The 13,923-nt window shown below is 35.7% G+C and overlaps 1 protein-coding gene across 1 annotated transcript in view; it reads right to left on the minus strand.

Annotated features, from left to right (window-relative positions):
* und (methionyl aminopeptidase und) overlaps positions 1 to 13,923 on the minus strand; it is a 219,942-nt gene that overhangs the window by 66,803 nt on the left and 139,216 nt on the right. The window contains exon 8 of the mRNA XM_090415735.1: positions 1,675 to 1,769. Within this exon, the coding sequence (XP_090271861.1) occupies positions 1,675 to 1,769 (95 nt within the window). The remainder of the gene's footprint in view (positions 1 to 1,674; positions 1,770 to 13,923) is intronic.

A 13,923-nucleotide genomic window follows, 5' to 3' on the forward strand; every position in this document is an offset into this window, starting at 1 on the left:
CACTTGTTTGCTGATGATGCAAAGTTGGGTAGAGCAATTATGAGTGCACAGGATGTCAAAATTTTACAGGATGATTTGGATAGTTTGGAGGACTGGGCTAGGATAAATGGATGTCAATTTAATGTGCCAAAGTGTAAGGTTATGCACTTTGGGGTGAAAAGAATAGCAGTCATATATCGCATTGGTGGAACCGTACTCCAGGAGATTGATGAGGCCAAGGATTTGGGAGTGTTGGTGAATAGGGAATTGAAGTTTAGGGGGCACATTGCAAAAGTGACTAAAACAGTTCACCAAATCACTTGGCTTCTGAAAAACATTTTAACATGCAGAGACAAACAAGTTGTTGTTCCTCTGTATCGAGCCTTGATAAGACCCAATCTGGACTACTGTGCCCAGTTATGGGCACCAGGGTTTCTTTGTGATGGGGAGGAAGTGGAGAGGATCCAGAGACGAGTGACCAAGATGATAGCAGGTGTGTGGAATGAACCTTATGAGAATAGGGTGAAGATTTGTGGGTTGCAGAAATTGGTCGATAGGCGAAGGAGGGGTGATATGATTGAGACATTCAAATTACTAAAGGGTTTCTATAAGATTGATCCAGAAGATATTTTTGAAAATATGATTGGTGGTGGGAGGACTAGGGGCCATGCATGGAAGCTGGGCAAGAGCGTGGTTGACAAGGGTGTTAGAGCTAGGTTTTTTACTTGGAGAGTAGTGAATGAGTGGAATAAGCTTCCAGAGTCTGTTGTGGGTGCTACGACCGTGAATGAGTTCAAGGCAAGGTATGATAGATACTGTGTGAATGTTGAATAGTTGTTCTTGACATGATGTTAGGGCCTCCCTCGATGAGTCTGTCGACTCCTTGGAGTTGCCCGGAACAACAAAAACAATAATAATAATCTTCATGTTATGAAGTGCATTCCTTTCTAAAACCCGGTTAGCCATCCTTTGCTAGCTGAAAATTCTTTATCAGCCTGGGAAGCAGAAGCAGATGGCTCCAATTGCTTCATTTGTTCATAAAACCGAAGAGCTTTTTGTTTAATTAAATAACCACTTATAGGAATTCTTCTTTGAGTTAATTCTTCAATCCAAATTACAAGCACTCGTTCCGTTTTTTCTAACAAAGCATCTCTTGAGTACAATGATAATTTAGCACTTAATTTTGTGCCAGAAAGGACCGATTTTCTTATTGCGACTTCATTCTTTTTAATTGCTCTTATAGTAGATTCGCCTAAATTAAAATGTTTACCAATCGTCGTAGATCCCTCTCTTTTCGCTAAGCAATCTAAAATTGCAATTTTCATTTCTAAAGAAACTGCTTTTCTTTGGTGCTGTTTTTTCTCCATTGGGAAAAATTTAAATTTATTTTATCTTTTATTTTAAAGATTTTAAATCTTTAAAATAAAAATTAGCAAAATTTAGACTTACAATAATGAAAAGACAAACACTTATTCACATACAAAATTAAACTTCACAGACACTCACTGCTTACACGTTACTCATGTTACACCAGGATGTGCTGCAACACACTATTCATTACATACAATGGGAAAACCCTGAATTTGCATGAAATATACATAGCATAACTTCAAAACCACATATAAAGAGACCCGAGTGTATTTTAAACATGCATAAAATGAAAGGCAAATTATAATATCAAATTTTTGTAGTTACCTTAATTCCTGTATTTGTTGCTTCTCTAACTGCTTCTAAGAGCCGGTCATACTTTGAATTAAAAGTTAACGTAAAGGCACAATCAATGATGCGCCCTAAAGAGAAAATTCAGTTTATTGAAGAGCCAGTTATACTAAATGAAATATTTTTACTAATGCACAAAAATATAGTTTAATTGATATTAAAACACTTAATATCAATTTTATATAATAATAAAATTATTAATAATAATTTTATTAATATCAAACTTAAAAATTAAAATAGGATAAATTATATCAATTATAAAAATCTTAATATATATATATATATAATGGTCAAAGAAAACCTCATATTACAGATGGGTGGAAAGATGAAGATTGAAATGAAATCCATCAGAAGTGGATTTGAAGAACAGTGGATTGTATTTCCTAGAAAAAACATAAGGGAGGTTTGTACTAAAGAACAACAGTAGGGGAAATGTTTTCTATGAATTATTTTTATTTAACCTGTGAACAAGTAGTGACTAACTCCTGAGCAGATCTTAAGAGATTTAGAGGGAACTGGGAGAATGACAGATATCTTTTATGATAAACTACAATATTGGAAATACCTGCAGAAAATGTGTGATGTCAAGTGAATTTGTGCAAAGAGTAGGATAAATCAAAGATGGATTTCTGATCCACCAAATTGCTCTGTAGAACAGTGTCAAGAAATTTTAGAGCTTCTAGAGCATGGATGTCAAACTCGCGGCCCGTGACGAATATTTTTGCGGCCCAGCTAAACATTTGCCAATGAAAGTGATTACTACATATAGCCGTGTTGCATGCATTTCCTTTACACGCAGGCGAACCATTTCCCCCACTATTTCTACCAGCCGATTATATACCCACTATCACATGCCAGTACCATGCACACGTCTAGTCGTCAGTCTTGTTTGAACTGACTTGTTTGGTGTGCGTAACAGGAAATATTTCGCTTTCGGTGAACAAGAAAAATAAGTTCATTTACGTTATGCGTTATGCTTATTAATTTGTGCAGTTATTTAGTGTCTGGTCAGTTGATGTTCAAGAAAAAATATCAGTTTTTATTAAAATATTCAGCATGTCTCTATCGAAACCAAGTGATAGTAATAAACGAAAAATTGCTGACGAACATCGAAATTTCCAAGAAAAATGGGAATTGGAGTATTTTTGCTGTGAAGTAAAAAATAAAATAATCTGCTTAATATGTAATAATGTTATCAGTGTACCAAAGTTATACAACATTAATCGTCACTATGAACAACATAAATCAAAATATGATAATTACGAGGGATTAACGAGACAAGAAAAGTTGAAAGAGCTCAAGTCGGGACAGAAAAAACAACAATTCATGTTTACTATAGTATCACCAGAAAGTGAAGCGGCGGTGCATGCAAGCTACGTCTTGTCGGAGTTGATAGCTAAACACTAGAAACCTTTTACTGAAGGTGATTTCATTAAGGAATGTCTAATTAAAGCTGCAGAAATTATTTGTCCTGAAAATATGAAGGCTTTTCAAACAATCTCTTTGTCTCAAAATACAGTTCGGAAAGAATTACTGATTTGACTGACAATTTAAGTGTTCAGATCAAAGCAAAATCATCTAGTTTCGAAGCTTTTTCCATTGCCTGTTGATGAGAGTACAGACACTGGGGACATAGCTCAATTAGCTGTGTTTCTTCGTACTTGCGACACAGATTTCAACATTTTTGAGGAATTATTGGAACTAGTACCAATGCATAACGCTAATATAGGACAAGATATATTTAATTGTGCTTTTGAACTTCTGCAAAAATACAATCTACCTCTGTCAAAATTAACTTCTGTAGCTACAGATGGCGTTCCTTCTATGACTGGAAAAAACAACGGTTTTGTGGCATTACTGCAAAAAAAATACAATGTGAAATTTATGACAAATCCAAGATTCATCATATGCATTGCATTATACATCAAGAAATATTATGTGCAAAAGTAATAAACATGGAAAATGTGTTGACATCTATCAAAAAAATCATTAATTTCATAAAATCTCGAGGCTTAAATCAGTGAACAGTTCTTGCTTTCTTAAGTGAATTAAGACAGCGAATATTCCGGTTTGTTCTACTAGACCGAGGTACGTTGGCTATCCTGCTCCAAGATTCTTAAACAATTCTGGGACTTGAAAGAAGAAATAGGTCAGTGCTTAATAACACTGACTAAAAATCAAGACACAAGCCTGTTTTTTGACACAGTGTGGTTGCAAGATTTATCCTTCATGGTTGATATAACAAAACATTTATATGATTTAAATTTAAAACTGCAAGGAAAAGATCAGATCATTACGAACATGTGTGACCAAGTTAAGGCATTCAAATGTAAACTAGTTCTTTGGGAAAAGCAGTTGAAAAATGAAGATTTAACGCACTTTCCAACATGCAATATGAACAAATCAAGTTTAAGTGAAACTGCATAGTATCAAAAATACGCAGAAAAAATTGTAAGTCTTAGAACTGAATTTGAAACAAGGTTTGCAGATTTAAAATTTTTGGAAGACAAGTTTTCTTTGTTTTCTTCAATAAATATTGAATCAGTACCTAATCAAATGCAAATGGAGGTAATTGAGATCCAGTGCGATTCAGATTTGAAGACAAAATTCAGTGAAGTTGACGTGCCTGGATTTTACAAATATTTACCTGCCAGGTTTAAAAATATTCGAAAATTCGCATATAAAATTATATCCATGTTTGGAAGTACTTATTGGTGTGAGCAGTTATTGACAATTATGAAGGGAAATAAGTCTCCCGTCAGATCCAGAATTACTGACATTCGCCTTGGATCAGTTTTGAAAGTAATCACTGCGAACAAGATTTCCCCCAAAGTAGGAAAGATAGTAGCAGAGAAGAGATGCCAAGCGTCAGGGAGAAAACATTAATTTTATCGTTGTTCTTGTTCTTTTTTTATACTGTACTTTTCAAAATAAACCTGCGTTTTTATGAAAATTGAAGTTTTTGTTTTTTGTGGCCCACATAAACTTAAATTTCGTTTAATTGGCCTGAGTTAGCCTTTGAGTTTGACACGCTTGTTCTAGAGCAACATCATCGAGGGGGAAAACAGCATTTAGTTGTTGGAGCAGTATGTGACTTGTATGGAATCAATTTTTTAAAAAAAAATTGACACGTGCATAAAAATCTTGCGATGTGTATATCAAGAGATATTCTGCAAGTTTGTTTATGTAGTAAAATATGTATTGACAAGAACTAAAAAACATACATCATCGACAACAACTTTGTGGACTAGATTTGTAATGGGGAAAGATGATTTATACAGGAGGAGGAGAATAGGTGAAAGAACATACAGCATAACATGAGAATTACTTAAAATATCTGTGTCAAACCCAAATGTTTTACAGATATTAAGAGCAACTACTTAATTTTCTCAAATTTTCCATTCATCTTTTCAAAGGTAGGTATAAGTAAAAAAAAAAAAAAGAACTCCTGTTAATCAAAAATAGTAAAATCCATAACGATTTTTTTTGGGGGGTGCTTAAGGGTCAATGGGGCATGGGTCCCATGCTACCAAGCACGTCCCTGGGTTGCAGATAGGGGAATGGCCTCTGGATACAGAGGTTAGCTGCGAATAAACAGGAAAACCTATGAATAAGCAGTCGTGGACAATGGGACAGCATCTACCAACAGGAAGTGGTTAGATAGACAGTGGCATGGTTATCTCAATAAAAAGCCACACATTTCTACTGATGTGGATGCGACATGCAACCGCCATTAAATAAGTTACAGCCCGCTGGAAGTTGGGGCAGCAACAAATTCCATCCTGATCAGCAGAAGATCACCATAAGTAACAATGGTGTAAAGGATACTGTGGTAGGCAGATAATCATGAGGAATGAGAAACGGCTAGCACACTGAGCCTCTCTAGAAGGCTATTGCTGGACAAGGAAGGCAAGGGGATACCACCTTGTTCTATTTTTCCCTAGAAAGATAACAGTATGGATGGACATTCTAAAAGACAGTAAAAGCGCACAATGGCTCAATACTTGTGCACTGCAGGGGAAGAAGCAAGGCTTCCCAGGTCGTAAACCAGCGAAATCCTGTACATTCATTGGGATGTGGAATTTGAGAACCCTCCTACAAATTGGAAAATTTCAAGAGCGAAATGGATAGATTAAAAATAGCCATATTGGGAATTAGTGAAATGAGATGAACTGGAACTGGAGACTTTTGGAGTGGTGATTACAGAATCATTTAATCAGGTGATGAGACAGCAAAAAATGGAGTTGCGATGGTTCTCAATAAGGAATGGGGAAGAAGAGTAATCAACTCAGTAAAATGTAGTGGCAGATTGATAATGGTAAAACTAGAAGCAAAACCAACAAATATTATAATACAAGCTTACATGCCTACTAGCGACCACAGTGATGATGAAGTCGAGAGAATATATGTAGATATTGAGAATCTAATCAAACTGACCAAGAAGGAAGATAATCTTATTGTCATGGGGGATTGGAATGCAGTCATTGGTGAAGGCAAAGATGGTAGAGAGGTGGGAAAGGATGGACTTGGATGCCGAAATGAAAGAGGAGATAGACTTTTGGAGTTCTGCCACCAATTCAATCTGATCATCATTAATACCTGGTATGAGGTACCAAAAAGAAGGTATACTTGGAAAATGCCAGGGGATATAGGAAGGTACCAAATAGATTATATTATGACAAGAAATAGATTTAAAAATCATGTAAAATCATGCAAAAGTTACCCGGGAGCTGATATTGATAGTGACCACAATTTGGTTTCATTGAAATGTAATTTGAAATTTAAAAAGTTGTCACATCCAAGGAAAAGGCCCAAATGGAGCATAAGTACCCTGTAAACCACAGAAACTATAAACAGCAAACTGATGAAAGCATTAAAACTGGAGAGAGGGAAAAGAAAAACATAGAGGAAAAATGGACCCATTTGAAGGATACAATCATCAAGGCCACCAATAACTACAATGACACTACCAGTGATGACAGCACAGTGATAAAAAACACTGACCAGGCATGCAATCAGGAATGAATATCCATACTTGAAATAAAAAAAGCCATTATAAGTCTGAAATGTGGAAAGGCAGCTGGAGTATATAATATTCGACCAGAAATGCCAAAGTATGGAGGTATAAAAGTTTTGCAGTTGCAGCTAGACTGCATAGTTCAGAAGGGCTGGACAGAGAGATGAATTCCAGATGATTGGAGTAGAGCTCTCATAGTACCTATATATAAAAAGGGAAATAAAACTGAATGCGAGAATTACAGAGGTATTTCTCTACTGAGTGTTCCTGGTAAGATTTATGCCAGTATACTTGGAAGGATTGTGGAAGAGAAGCTTGGTGAAGAACAAGCTGGATTCAGGCCAAATAGAGGCTGGCAGGATCAGATTTTCATTTACAACAAATAGTTGAGAAATCATGAGAATATAACAAAGATTTGTATTTAAGTTTTGTGGATCTGGAAAAAGCATATGATAAGGTGCCAAGAGAGAAGCTATTCAAACGCTACAGTTATATGGTGTCAGTGGGGCATTATATCAAGCAACATAGAAAATAAATATCAAGAAGGTGGCAAAATATTATTCAACCAGAAATGCTGAAGTATGGTGGTATAAAAGTTTTGCAGTGGCTTCACTGCATAGTTCAGAATGCCTGGACAGAGGAACAAATTCCTGATGATTGGAGTAGAGCTCTAATAGTACCCATATATGAAAAGGGAAATAAAACTGAATGTGAGAATTACAGAGGTATTTCCCTTCTGAGTATTCCTGTAAAAGATATATGCAAGTATACTTGAGAAATGGTTGAGAAGAATTGTAGAAGAAAAGCTTGATGAAGAACAAAAAGGCCAAATAGAGGCTGTCAGGACCAGATCTTCACTTTACGACAAATAGTCGAGAAATCATGGGAATATAACAAAGATCTCTTTTGAGTTTTGTCGATTTGGAAAAGGCATATGACAAGGTGCCAACAGAGAAGCTATTCAATACGCTACAGTTATATGGAGTCAATGGGGCATTACATCAAGCAATACTTAGTCTTTATTGGAGTTGTAAGTCAGCAGTTAGAATTGAAGGAAGTACAGGAAGATGGTTTAAAGTTAAATCTGGTGTGAGACAAGGATGTACATTATCTCCTCTGTTATTCATTATCTATATGGATCACATTATGAAGGAAAGTGGTATTAAACATAATATCAAAATTCGAGATGTTAATGCCAGCTCTTTGCTTTATGCGGACGATGTTATATTTATCAATAAATCCGCTACGAATCTGCAAGATTCCTTGACTAAATTGAATAACTGTTGTAATAGATATGGTATGAAGGTCAGCAATAAAAAGACAATGACAATGAAAATAGGAGTCTGATAATATTGGGGGCTCGACAAGTAACAGATTGATCTGGAGGAAAATTGTAGATAGGAAGTTAGTAATGATGTAAATTTTTCATGTAGTACTATCATATCCTGTACACCCCTTGAAGGTACATGGCAGGAATTTGATGATGCCGTCAGCAGTTAGAATTGGAGGAAGTACAGGAAGATGGTTTAATGTTAAACCTGGTGTCAAACAAGGATGTACATTATTCTCTCTGTTATTCATTATCTATATGGATCACTTTCCTTCATAATGTGATCCATATAGATAATGAATAACAGAGGGGATAATGTACATTCTTGTTTGACACCAGATTTAACATTAAACCATCTTCCTGTATACTTCTCTGCCTGGTATTAAATCTGATATCAAAATTGGAGATGTTAATATCAGCTCTTTGCTTTATGCAGATGATGTTATACTTCTAAATAAATCTGCTACAAGTCTGCAAGATTCCTTGACTAAATTGAATAACGGTTATAATAGATATGGCATGAAGGTTAGCAATAACAAGACAAAGACAACAAAAATAGGCATAAGCATTGAAAATATCAATACATTGTGAATGGAGAACCTATAGAACAAGTAAAACATTTCAGCTACTTAGAAACGATTTTTTGTGAAGATGGTAAATTAAATATGGAAATAGACAACAGGATCAAAAAAGCTGGTATGGTAGGAAGTCAACTGAATAAATCACATGGAATAAGAGAGAAATTCGTCAAAACATTAATTAGCTGTATACAAGACAGTTTTGAAGCCAGTTTTAATTTATGATCTGAGAGCTGGGTTAGAAGTAAAACACTTGACCAAAGACTAGAGACCAGAGATATATGAGAGTCCTGAGAAAGATTAGGGGTGTGAACAGATGGCATTGATGGCAATACCATATTAATAATGAGAATATTAGGAAAGAACTTGACATTGTTAGCATGGAATGTGTTAGCAGAGCTAATCTCAGGTAGTATGGTCACTTAAACAGATGGGAGAGGAAAGATAAGCAAAACAAGTGTTCTCTGCCAAGTTGGCAAGAAAAAGACCCAGAGGAAGACCAAGATATAGGTGGATTGATATGGTAAATCAATCTATTACCTGTCAAGGTAATAGATTGATTTGGAGGAAAATCGTAGATAGGAAGTTAATAATGATTTAAATTTTTCATGTAGTACTATCATATCCTGTACATCCCTTGAGGGTAAATGTCCGGAATTTGATGATGATGATTATTTTAATCAGTTGAATATTAATGGATTTCACTCTTACCTGATAAAAACCTAAAGTGAGAGAAATAAGGCAGTATTTTGAAGGCTAAGATTTGTCATCATTCTTAGGAATAGGATACGGACTAATTTCTCTGCTGCAGGATAAACAGAAGTAGAAGAGACTAATAGTTTCTTCATACTTTTACCAGTACGAAAGATTATTTCTTGAATCAGCCTTAGCTCTGAAAAAAAAACTTCCCAAACCTCAACAAATTTGGGCATAAAACTGCCCCAAAATTGGGAAACATACATTCTAAGATCATCTGCACAACAGCCAAGACAACCCAATTTAGCCCACTGGGGGGGCACCTTTTAGGATTCTAGGACTGCCTTCAGTTGCCTTTCTTCAGCTTTCCCTAGTGTGAGTGCCTGCATGCACATATCACTGTTTTGTGATTCCTGAAGATGACAATGCAGCATTGCCAAAATACAGGTAGTTATTAAAGTTTTTATAATTAATAATTTAGTTTACGTTGTAATTTCCGAAAAATTTAGAAGTATGTTAGTACTACATGAAAAAGATATAACCTTACTAATTTGCAATCAATAATTTTTCTCCAAATTAATCTGTTATCTGTCAAGACTCCAATATTATCAGATCTTCTATTTCTGTGTTTTAATGCACAAATCCATCTACATCTTGTCTTCCTCTGAATCTTGTTCCCATCAACCTGGCAAACAACAATTGTTTTGCTAATCTTTCCTCTCCCATTCTGTTCAGATGGCATCAATGGCAGTATCACATCAAAAACCACCGAGATTAGCTCTACGAATGTTTCTGGCTAACAGTGACAAGTTCTTTCCTAATATCCTCATTTTTTGATGCGATACTGCCATTGATGCCATCTGTTCACTTCCCCGTAATCTTTCTCAGAACTCTCACGTCAGAGGTATCTAGTCTTTGATCAAGTGTTTTTTTTCAAACACAGCTCTCAGAACAGCAACTTAAAATTTGTTTGAATACAGGTAGTTCCTGCCTTTACGACTTAATTGGTTACTGGAGACTGATCGTAAATCAGGAATTCGTAAAGTGGGAAATTATTTGTCTTAGAAATAATGCTAAAAGCAAGAGTTATGTTCGCAAGAAGGAATATATAAAATATAAAATTAATATTAAATAATAAGAAAAGACTTTACTGGCCAAAGATTTACATATTTAAAAAATACATAAGAAAAATGTTTAATTAAAAAAGATTCTTTGAAAAAAATTAGCTCATTTCTACATCACTGAGTGAATAGGCAGCAGTCGAGGTAGTATGAGATATACTAGGAATCTTCGGTCCATTTTTTTTTTCAAAGAAGGCCTCGAGCATCTACTTTGTTGACTTTCACTTCTTTTTTTTGTTTAAAATAGTTCAACAGAAAGTAGAAGCATTATTCATTTCCCGGAAAAATTTACTAAATCGATGAAAAGCCAAACGGCTATTTTTTTCCTGGCGAGGTTGATATAAGTTAAGGGGATAAAAATCCCTTATTGTTTTTCAGCCAGTAAACGAAACTAAGATCGAAAACTACGATCTGTAATGTTTCATGCCGACGAACTGTCAGCGTATCCAAGCGTAAGTGACCACTTGGTAGTGCCACACCACGGCAACTCGTTGCAAAGGTGGAGCAAGCTCCCTCACTGTTCTTGATATTTTCTCATAATGTAAAACACACAGCTCTTAAGAGATGTGGTACTGTTTTACATTATGAGGAGAGGTCACTACCCAGACAGGTTTCAACCTTTTTTTGAGGTCTCATCAGTGAGTAGCTAGACCTAGAATATCAAAGATAAAGTGAAGAAAACTTACACCTTTTGCTAAACGATTGCGCGAAAGGTGTGTCACTATATTATATTATAACATAGTATAACTAAGATGAAAAGCCAAAAACGGCTATTTTTTTCCTGGCGAGGTTGATATAAGTTAAGGGGATAAAAATCCCTTATTGTTTTTCAGCCAGTAAACGAAACTAAGATCGAAAACTACGATCTGTAACGTTTCATGCCGACGAACTGTCAGCGTATCCAAGCGTTGCTGACAGTTCGTCGGCATGAAACGTTACAGATCGTAGTTTCGTTTACTGGCTGAACAATAAGGGATTTTTATCCCCTTAACTTAAATTTACTAAATCATTCGAAGTCTGACTCATCATCATCATCAAATTCCTGACATGTACCCTCAAGGGGTGTACAAGATGTGATAGTACTACATGAAAAAGTTACATCATTACTAACTTCCTATCTACAATTTTCCTCCAAATCAGTCTATTACTTGTCAAGACTCCAATATTATCATTATTAGATCTTATGTTTCTGTCGTCTAAGGCACACTGTACCGTATCAATCCATCTATATCTTGGTCTTCCTCTGGGTTGTTTTCCTGCCAACCTGGCAGAGAACACTTGTTTTGCTAATAATTCCTCGCCCATTCTGTTTAAGATACCAACTTAGATTAGGTCTGCTAATGCACTCCTGGATGCCGACAATGTCAAGTTCTTTCCTAATATCCTCGTTTTTAATATGATACTGCCATTGATGCCATCTGTTCACACCCCTAATCTTTCTCAGGACTCTCATATCTCTGGTCTCTAGTCTTTGGTCAAGTGTTTTACTTCTGACACCGCTCTCAGATCATAAATTAAAACTGGCTTCAAAACTGTCTTGTATACAGCTAATTAATGTTTTGACGAATTTCTCTCTAATTCCATGTGATTTATTCAGTTGACTTCCTACCATACCATACCAGCTTTTTTGATCCTGCTGTCTATTTCCATATCTAATTTACCATCTTCAATAAAAATCGTGCCTATGTAGCTGAAATGTTTTACTTGTTCCACAGGTTCACCATTCACAACACAGTTGACATGTTCAACAATTCTACCTATTTTCATTGTCTTTGTCTTTTTAATGCTGACTCTCATACCATATCTATTACAACAATTATTCAATTTAGTCAAGGAATCTTGACTAAATTGAATAATTTAGCCTTTCCACATCATCCGCATAAAGCAAAGAGCTGACATTAACATATCCAATTTTGATAACAGGTTTAATACCACTTTCCTTCATAATATGATCCATATAGATAATGAATAACAGAGGAGATAATGTACATCCTTGTCTCACACCAGATTTAACTTTAAAACATCTTCCTGTACTTCCTTCAATTCTAACTGCTGACTTACAACTCAGATAAAGACTAAGTATTGCTTGATATAATGCCCCATTGACACCATATAACTGCAGCGTATTGAATAGCTTCTCTCTTGGCACCTTGTCATATGCCTTTTCCAAATCGACAAAACTTAAATACAGATCTTTGTTATATTCCCATGCCTTTTCGACTATTTGTCGTAAAGTGAAGATCTGATCCTGACAGCCTCTATTTGGCCTGAATCCAGCTTGTTCTTCACCAAGCTTTTCTTCCACAATTCTTCTCAACCGTTTCTCAAGTATACTTGCATAGATCTTGCCAGGAACACTCAGTAGGGAAATACCTCTGTAATTTTCACATTCAGTTTTATTTCCCTTTTTATATATGGGCACTATTAGAGCTCTACTCCAATCATCGGGAATTCGTCCCCTCTATCCAGGCTTTCTGAACTATGCAATGCAGCCACTGTAAGACTTTTATACCGCCATACTTCAGCATTTCTGGTCGAATATCATTTACTCCTGCTGCCTTTCCACATTTCAAGTCTTTGATAGCTTTTTCTACTTCAAGTATGGATATGTATTCCTGACTGCATGTCTGGTCAGTTTTTTTACCACTGTGCTGTAATCACTGCTTGTTTCATTTAGCGGTTATTCAAAATAATTACTCCATACCCCAAGGATATCTTTTTCTCCCGTTTTCATGTCACCTTTATCATCTCTAACTCCTTTTACAGCACACTTTCCTCCATTTCTAAGCTTCTTCAACAACCTCCAGAATATTTTGCCACCTACTTGATATTTATTTTCTATGTTTTTGCCAAAGTCCTCCCATGACTTTTGTTTAGCAAGTTTTACATGTTGTTTAGCTTTCTTACATTTGTTTCTGTATTCTGTAAGAGCACAAGCTGCTTTATTTGCTAGGAACTTTTGATATGCTTTCTTCTTTTCCTTCACTGTCTCTTTAACTTCCTGTGTCCACCATGGAGTTGTAATTTTTCTATCCTTGCAGACAACTTCACCACATGCCTCTCTAGCTGAATCAATCAGGGTTTTCTTCAAGGCTTGCCACTGAATCTCCAAGGTTTGGTTTCTGTTCTCAAACTCTTTCATTTTTTCTTCAATAGTCTTTGTGTATGTTAGTCGACAGTTCACATTTGAGAGCTGCTCAACTTTTATTCGCTTTAAAACTTTCTTACACGTTATTCTTTTCAATATGAGATTCAATTTTATCCTGCTCAAGACTAAATAGTGATCACTTCCAATTTCAAATCCTCTGTATACTCTGGTGTCCTGCACCAGGGAGAAAACATCACTATCAACAATAACATAGTCAATGAGACGTTTCTTATTCCTTGCCTCTTCTCTCCATGTGAATTTGTGCACATTTTTATGTTGGAACATGGTAATAACCAGTCCATGTCCTGAGCAGAAATCCAACAGGTATTTGCCAT

This window comes from Typopeltis vanoorti, chromosome 3, assembly GCF_054136105.1.
Source record: "Typopeltis vanoorti isolate ZY-2024b chromosome 3, IOZ_Tvanoo_1.0, whole genome shotgun sequence".
Taxonomy (NCBI): Eukaryota; Metazoa; Arthropoda; class Arachnida; order Uropygi; family Thelyphonidae; genus Typopeltis; species Typopeltis vanoorti.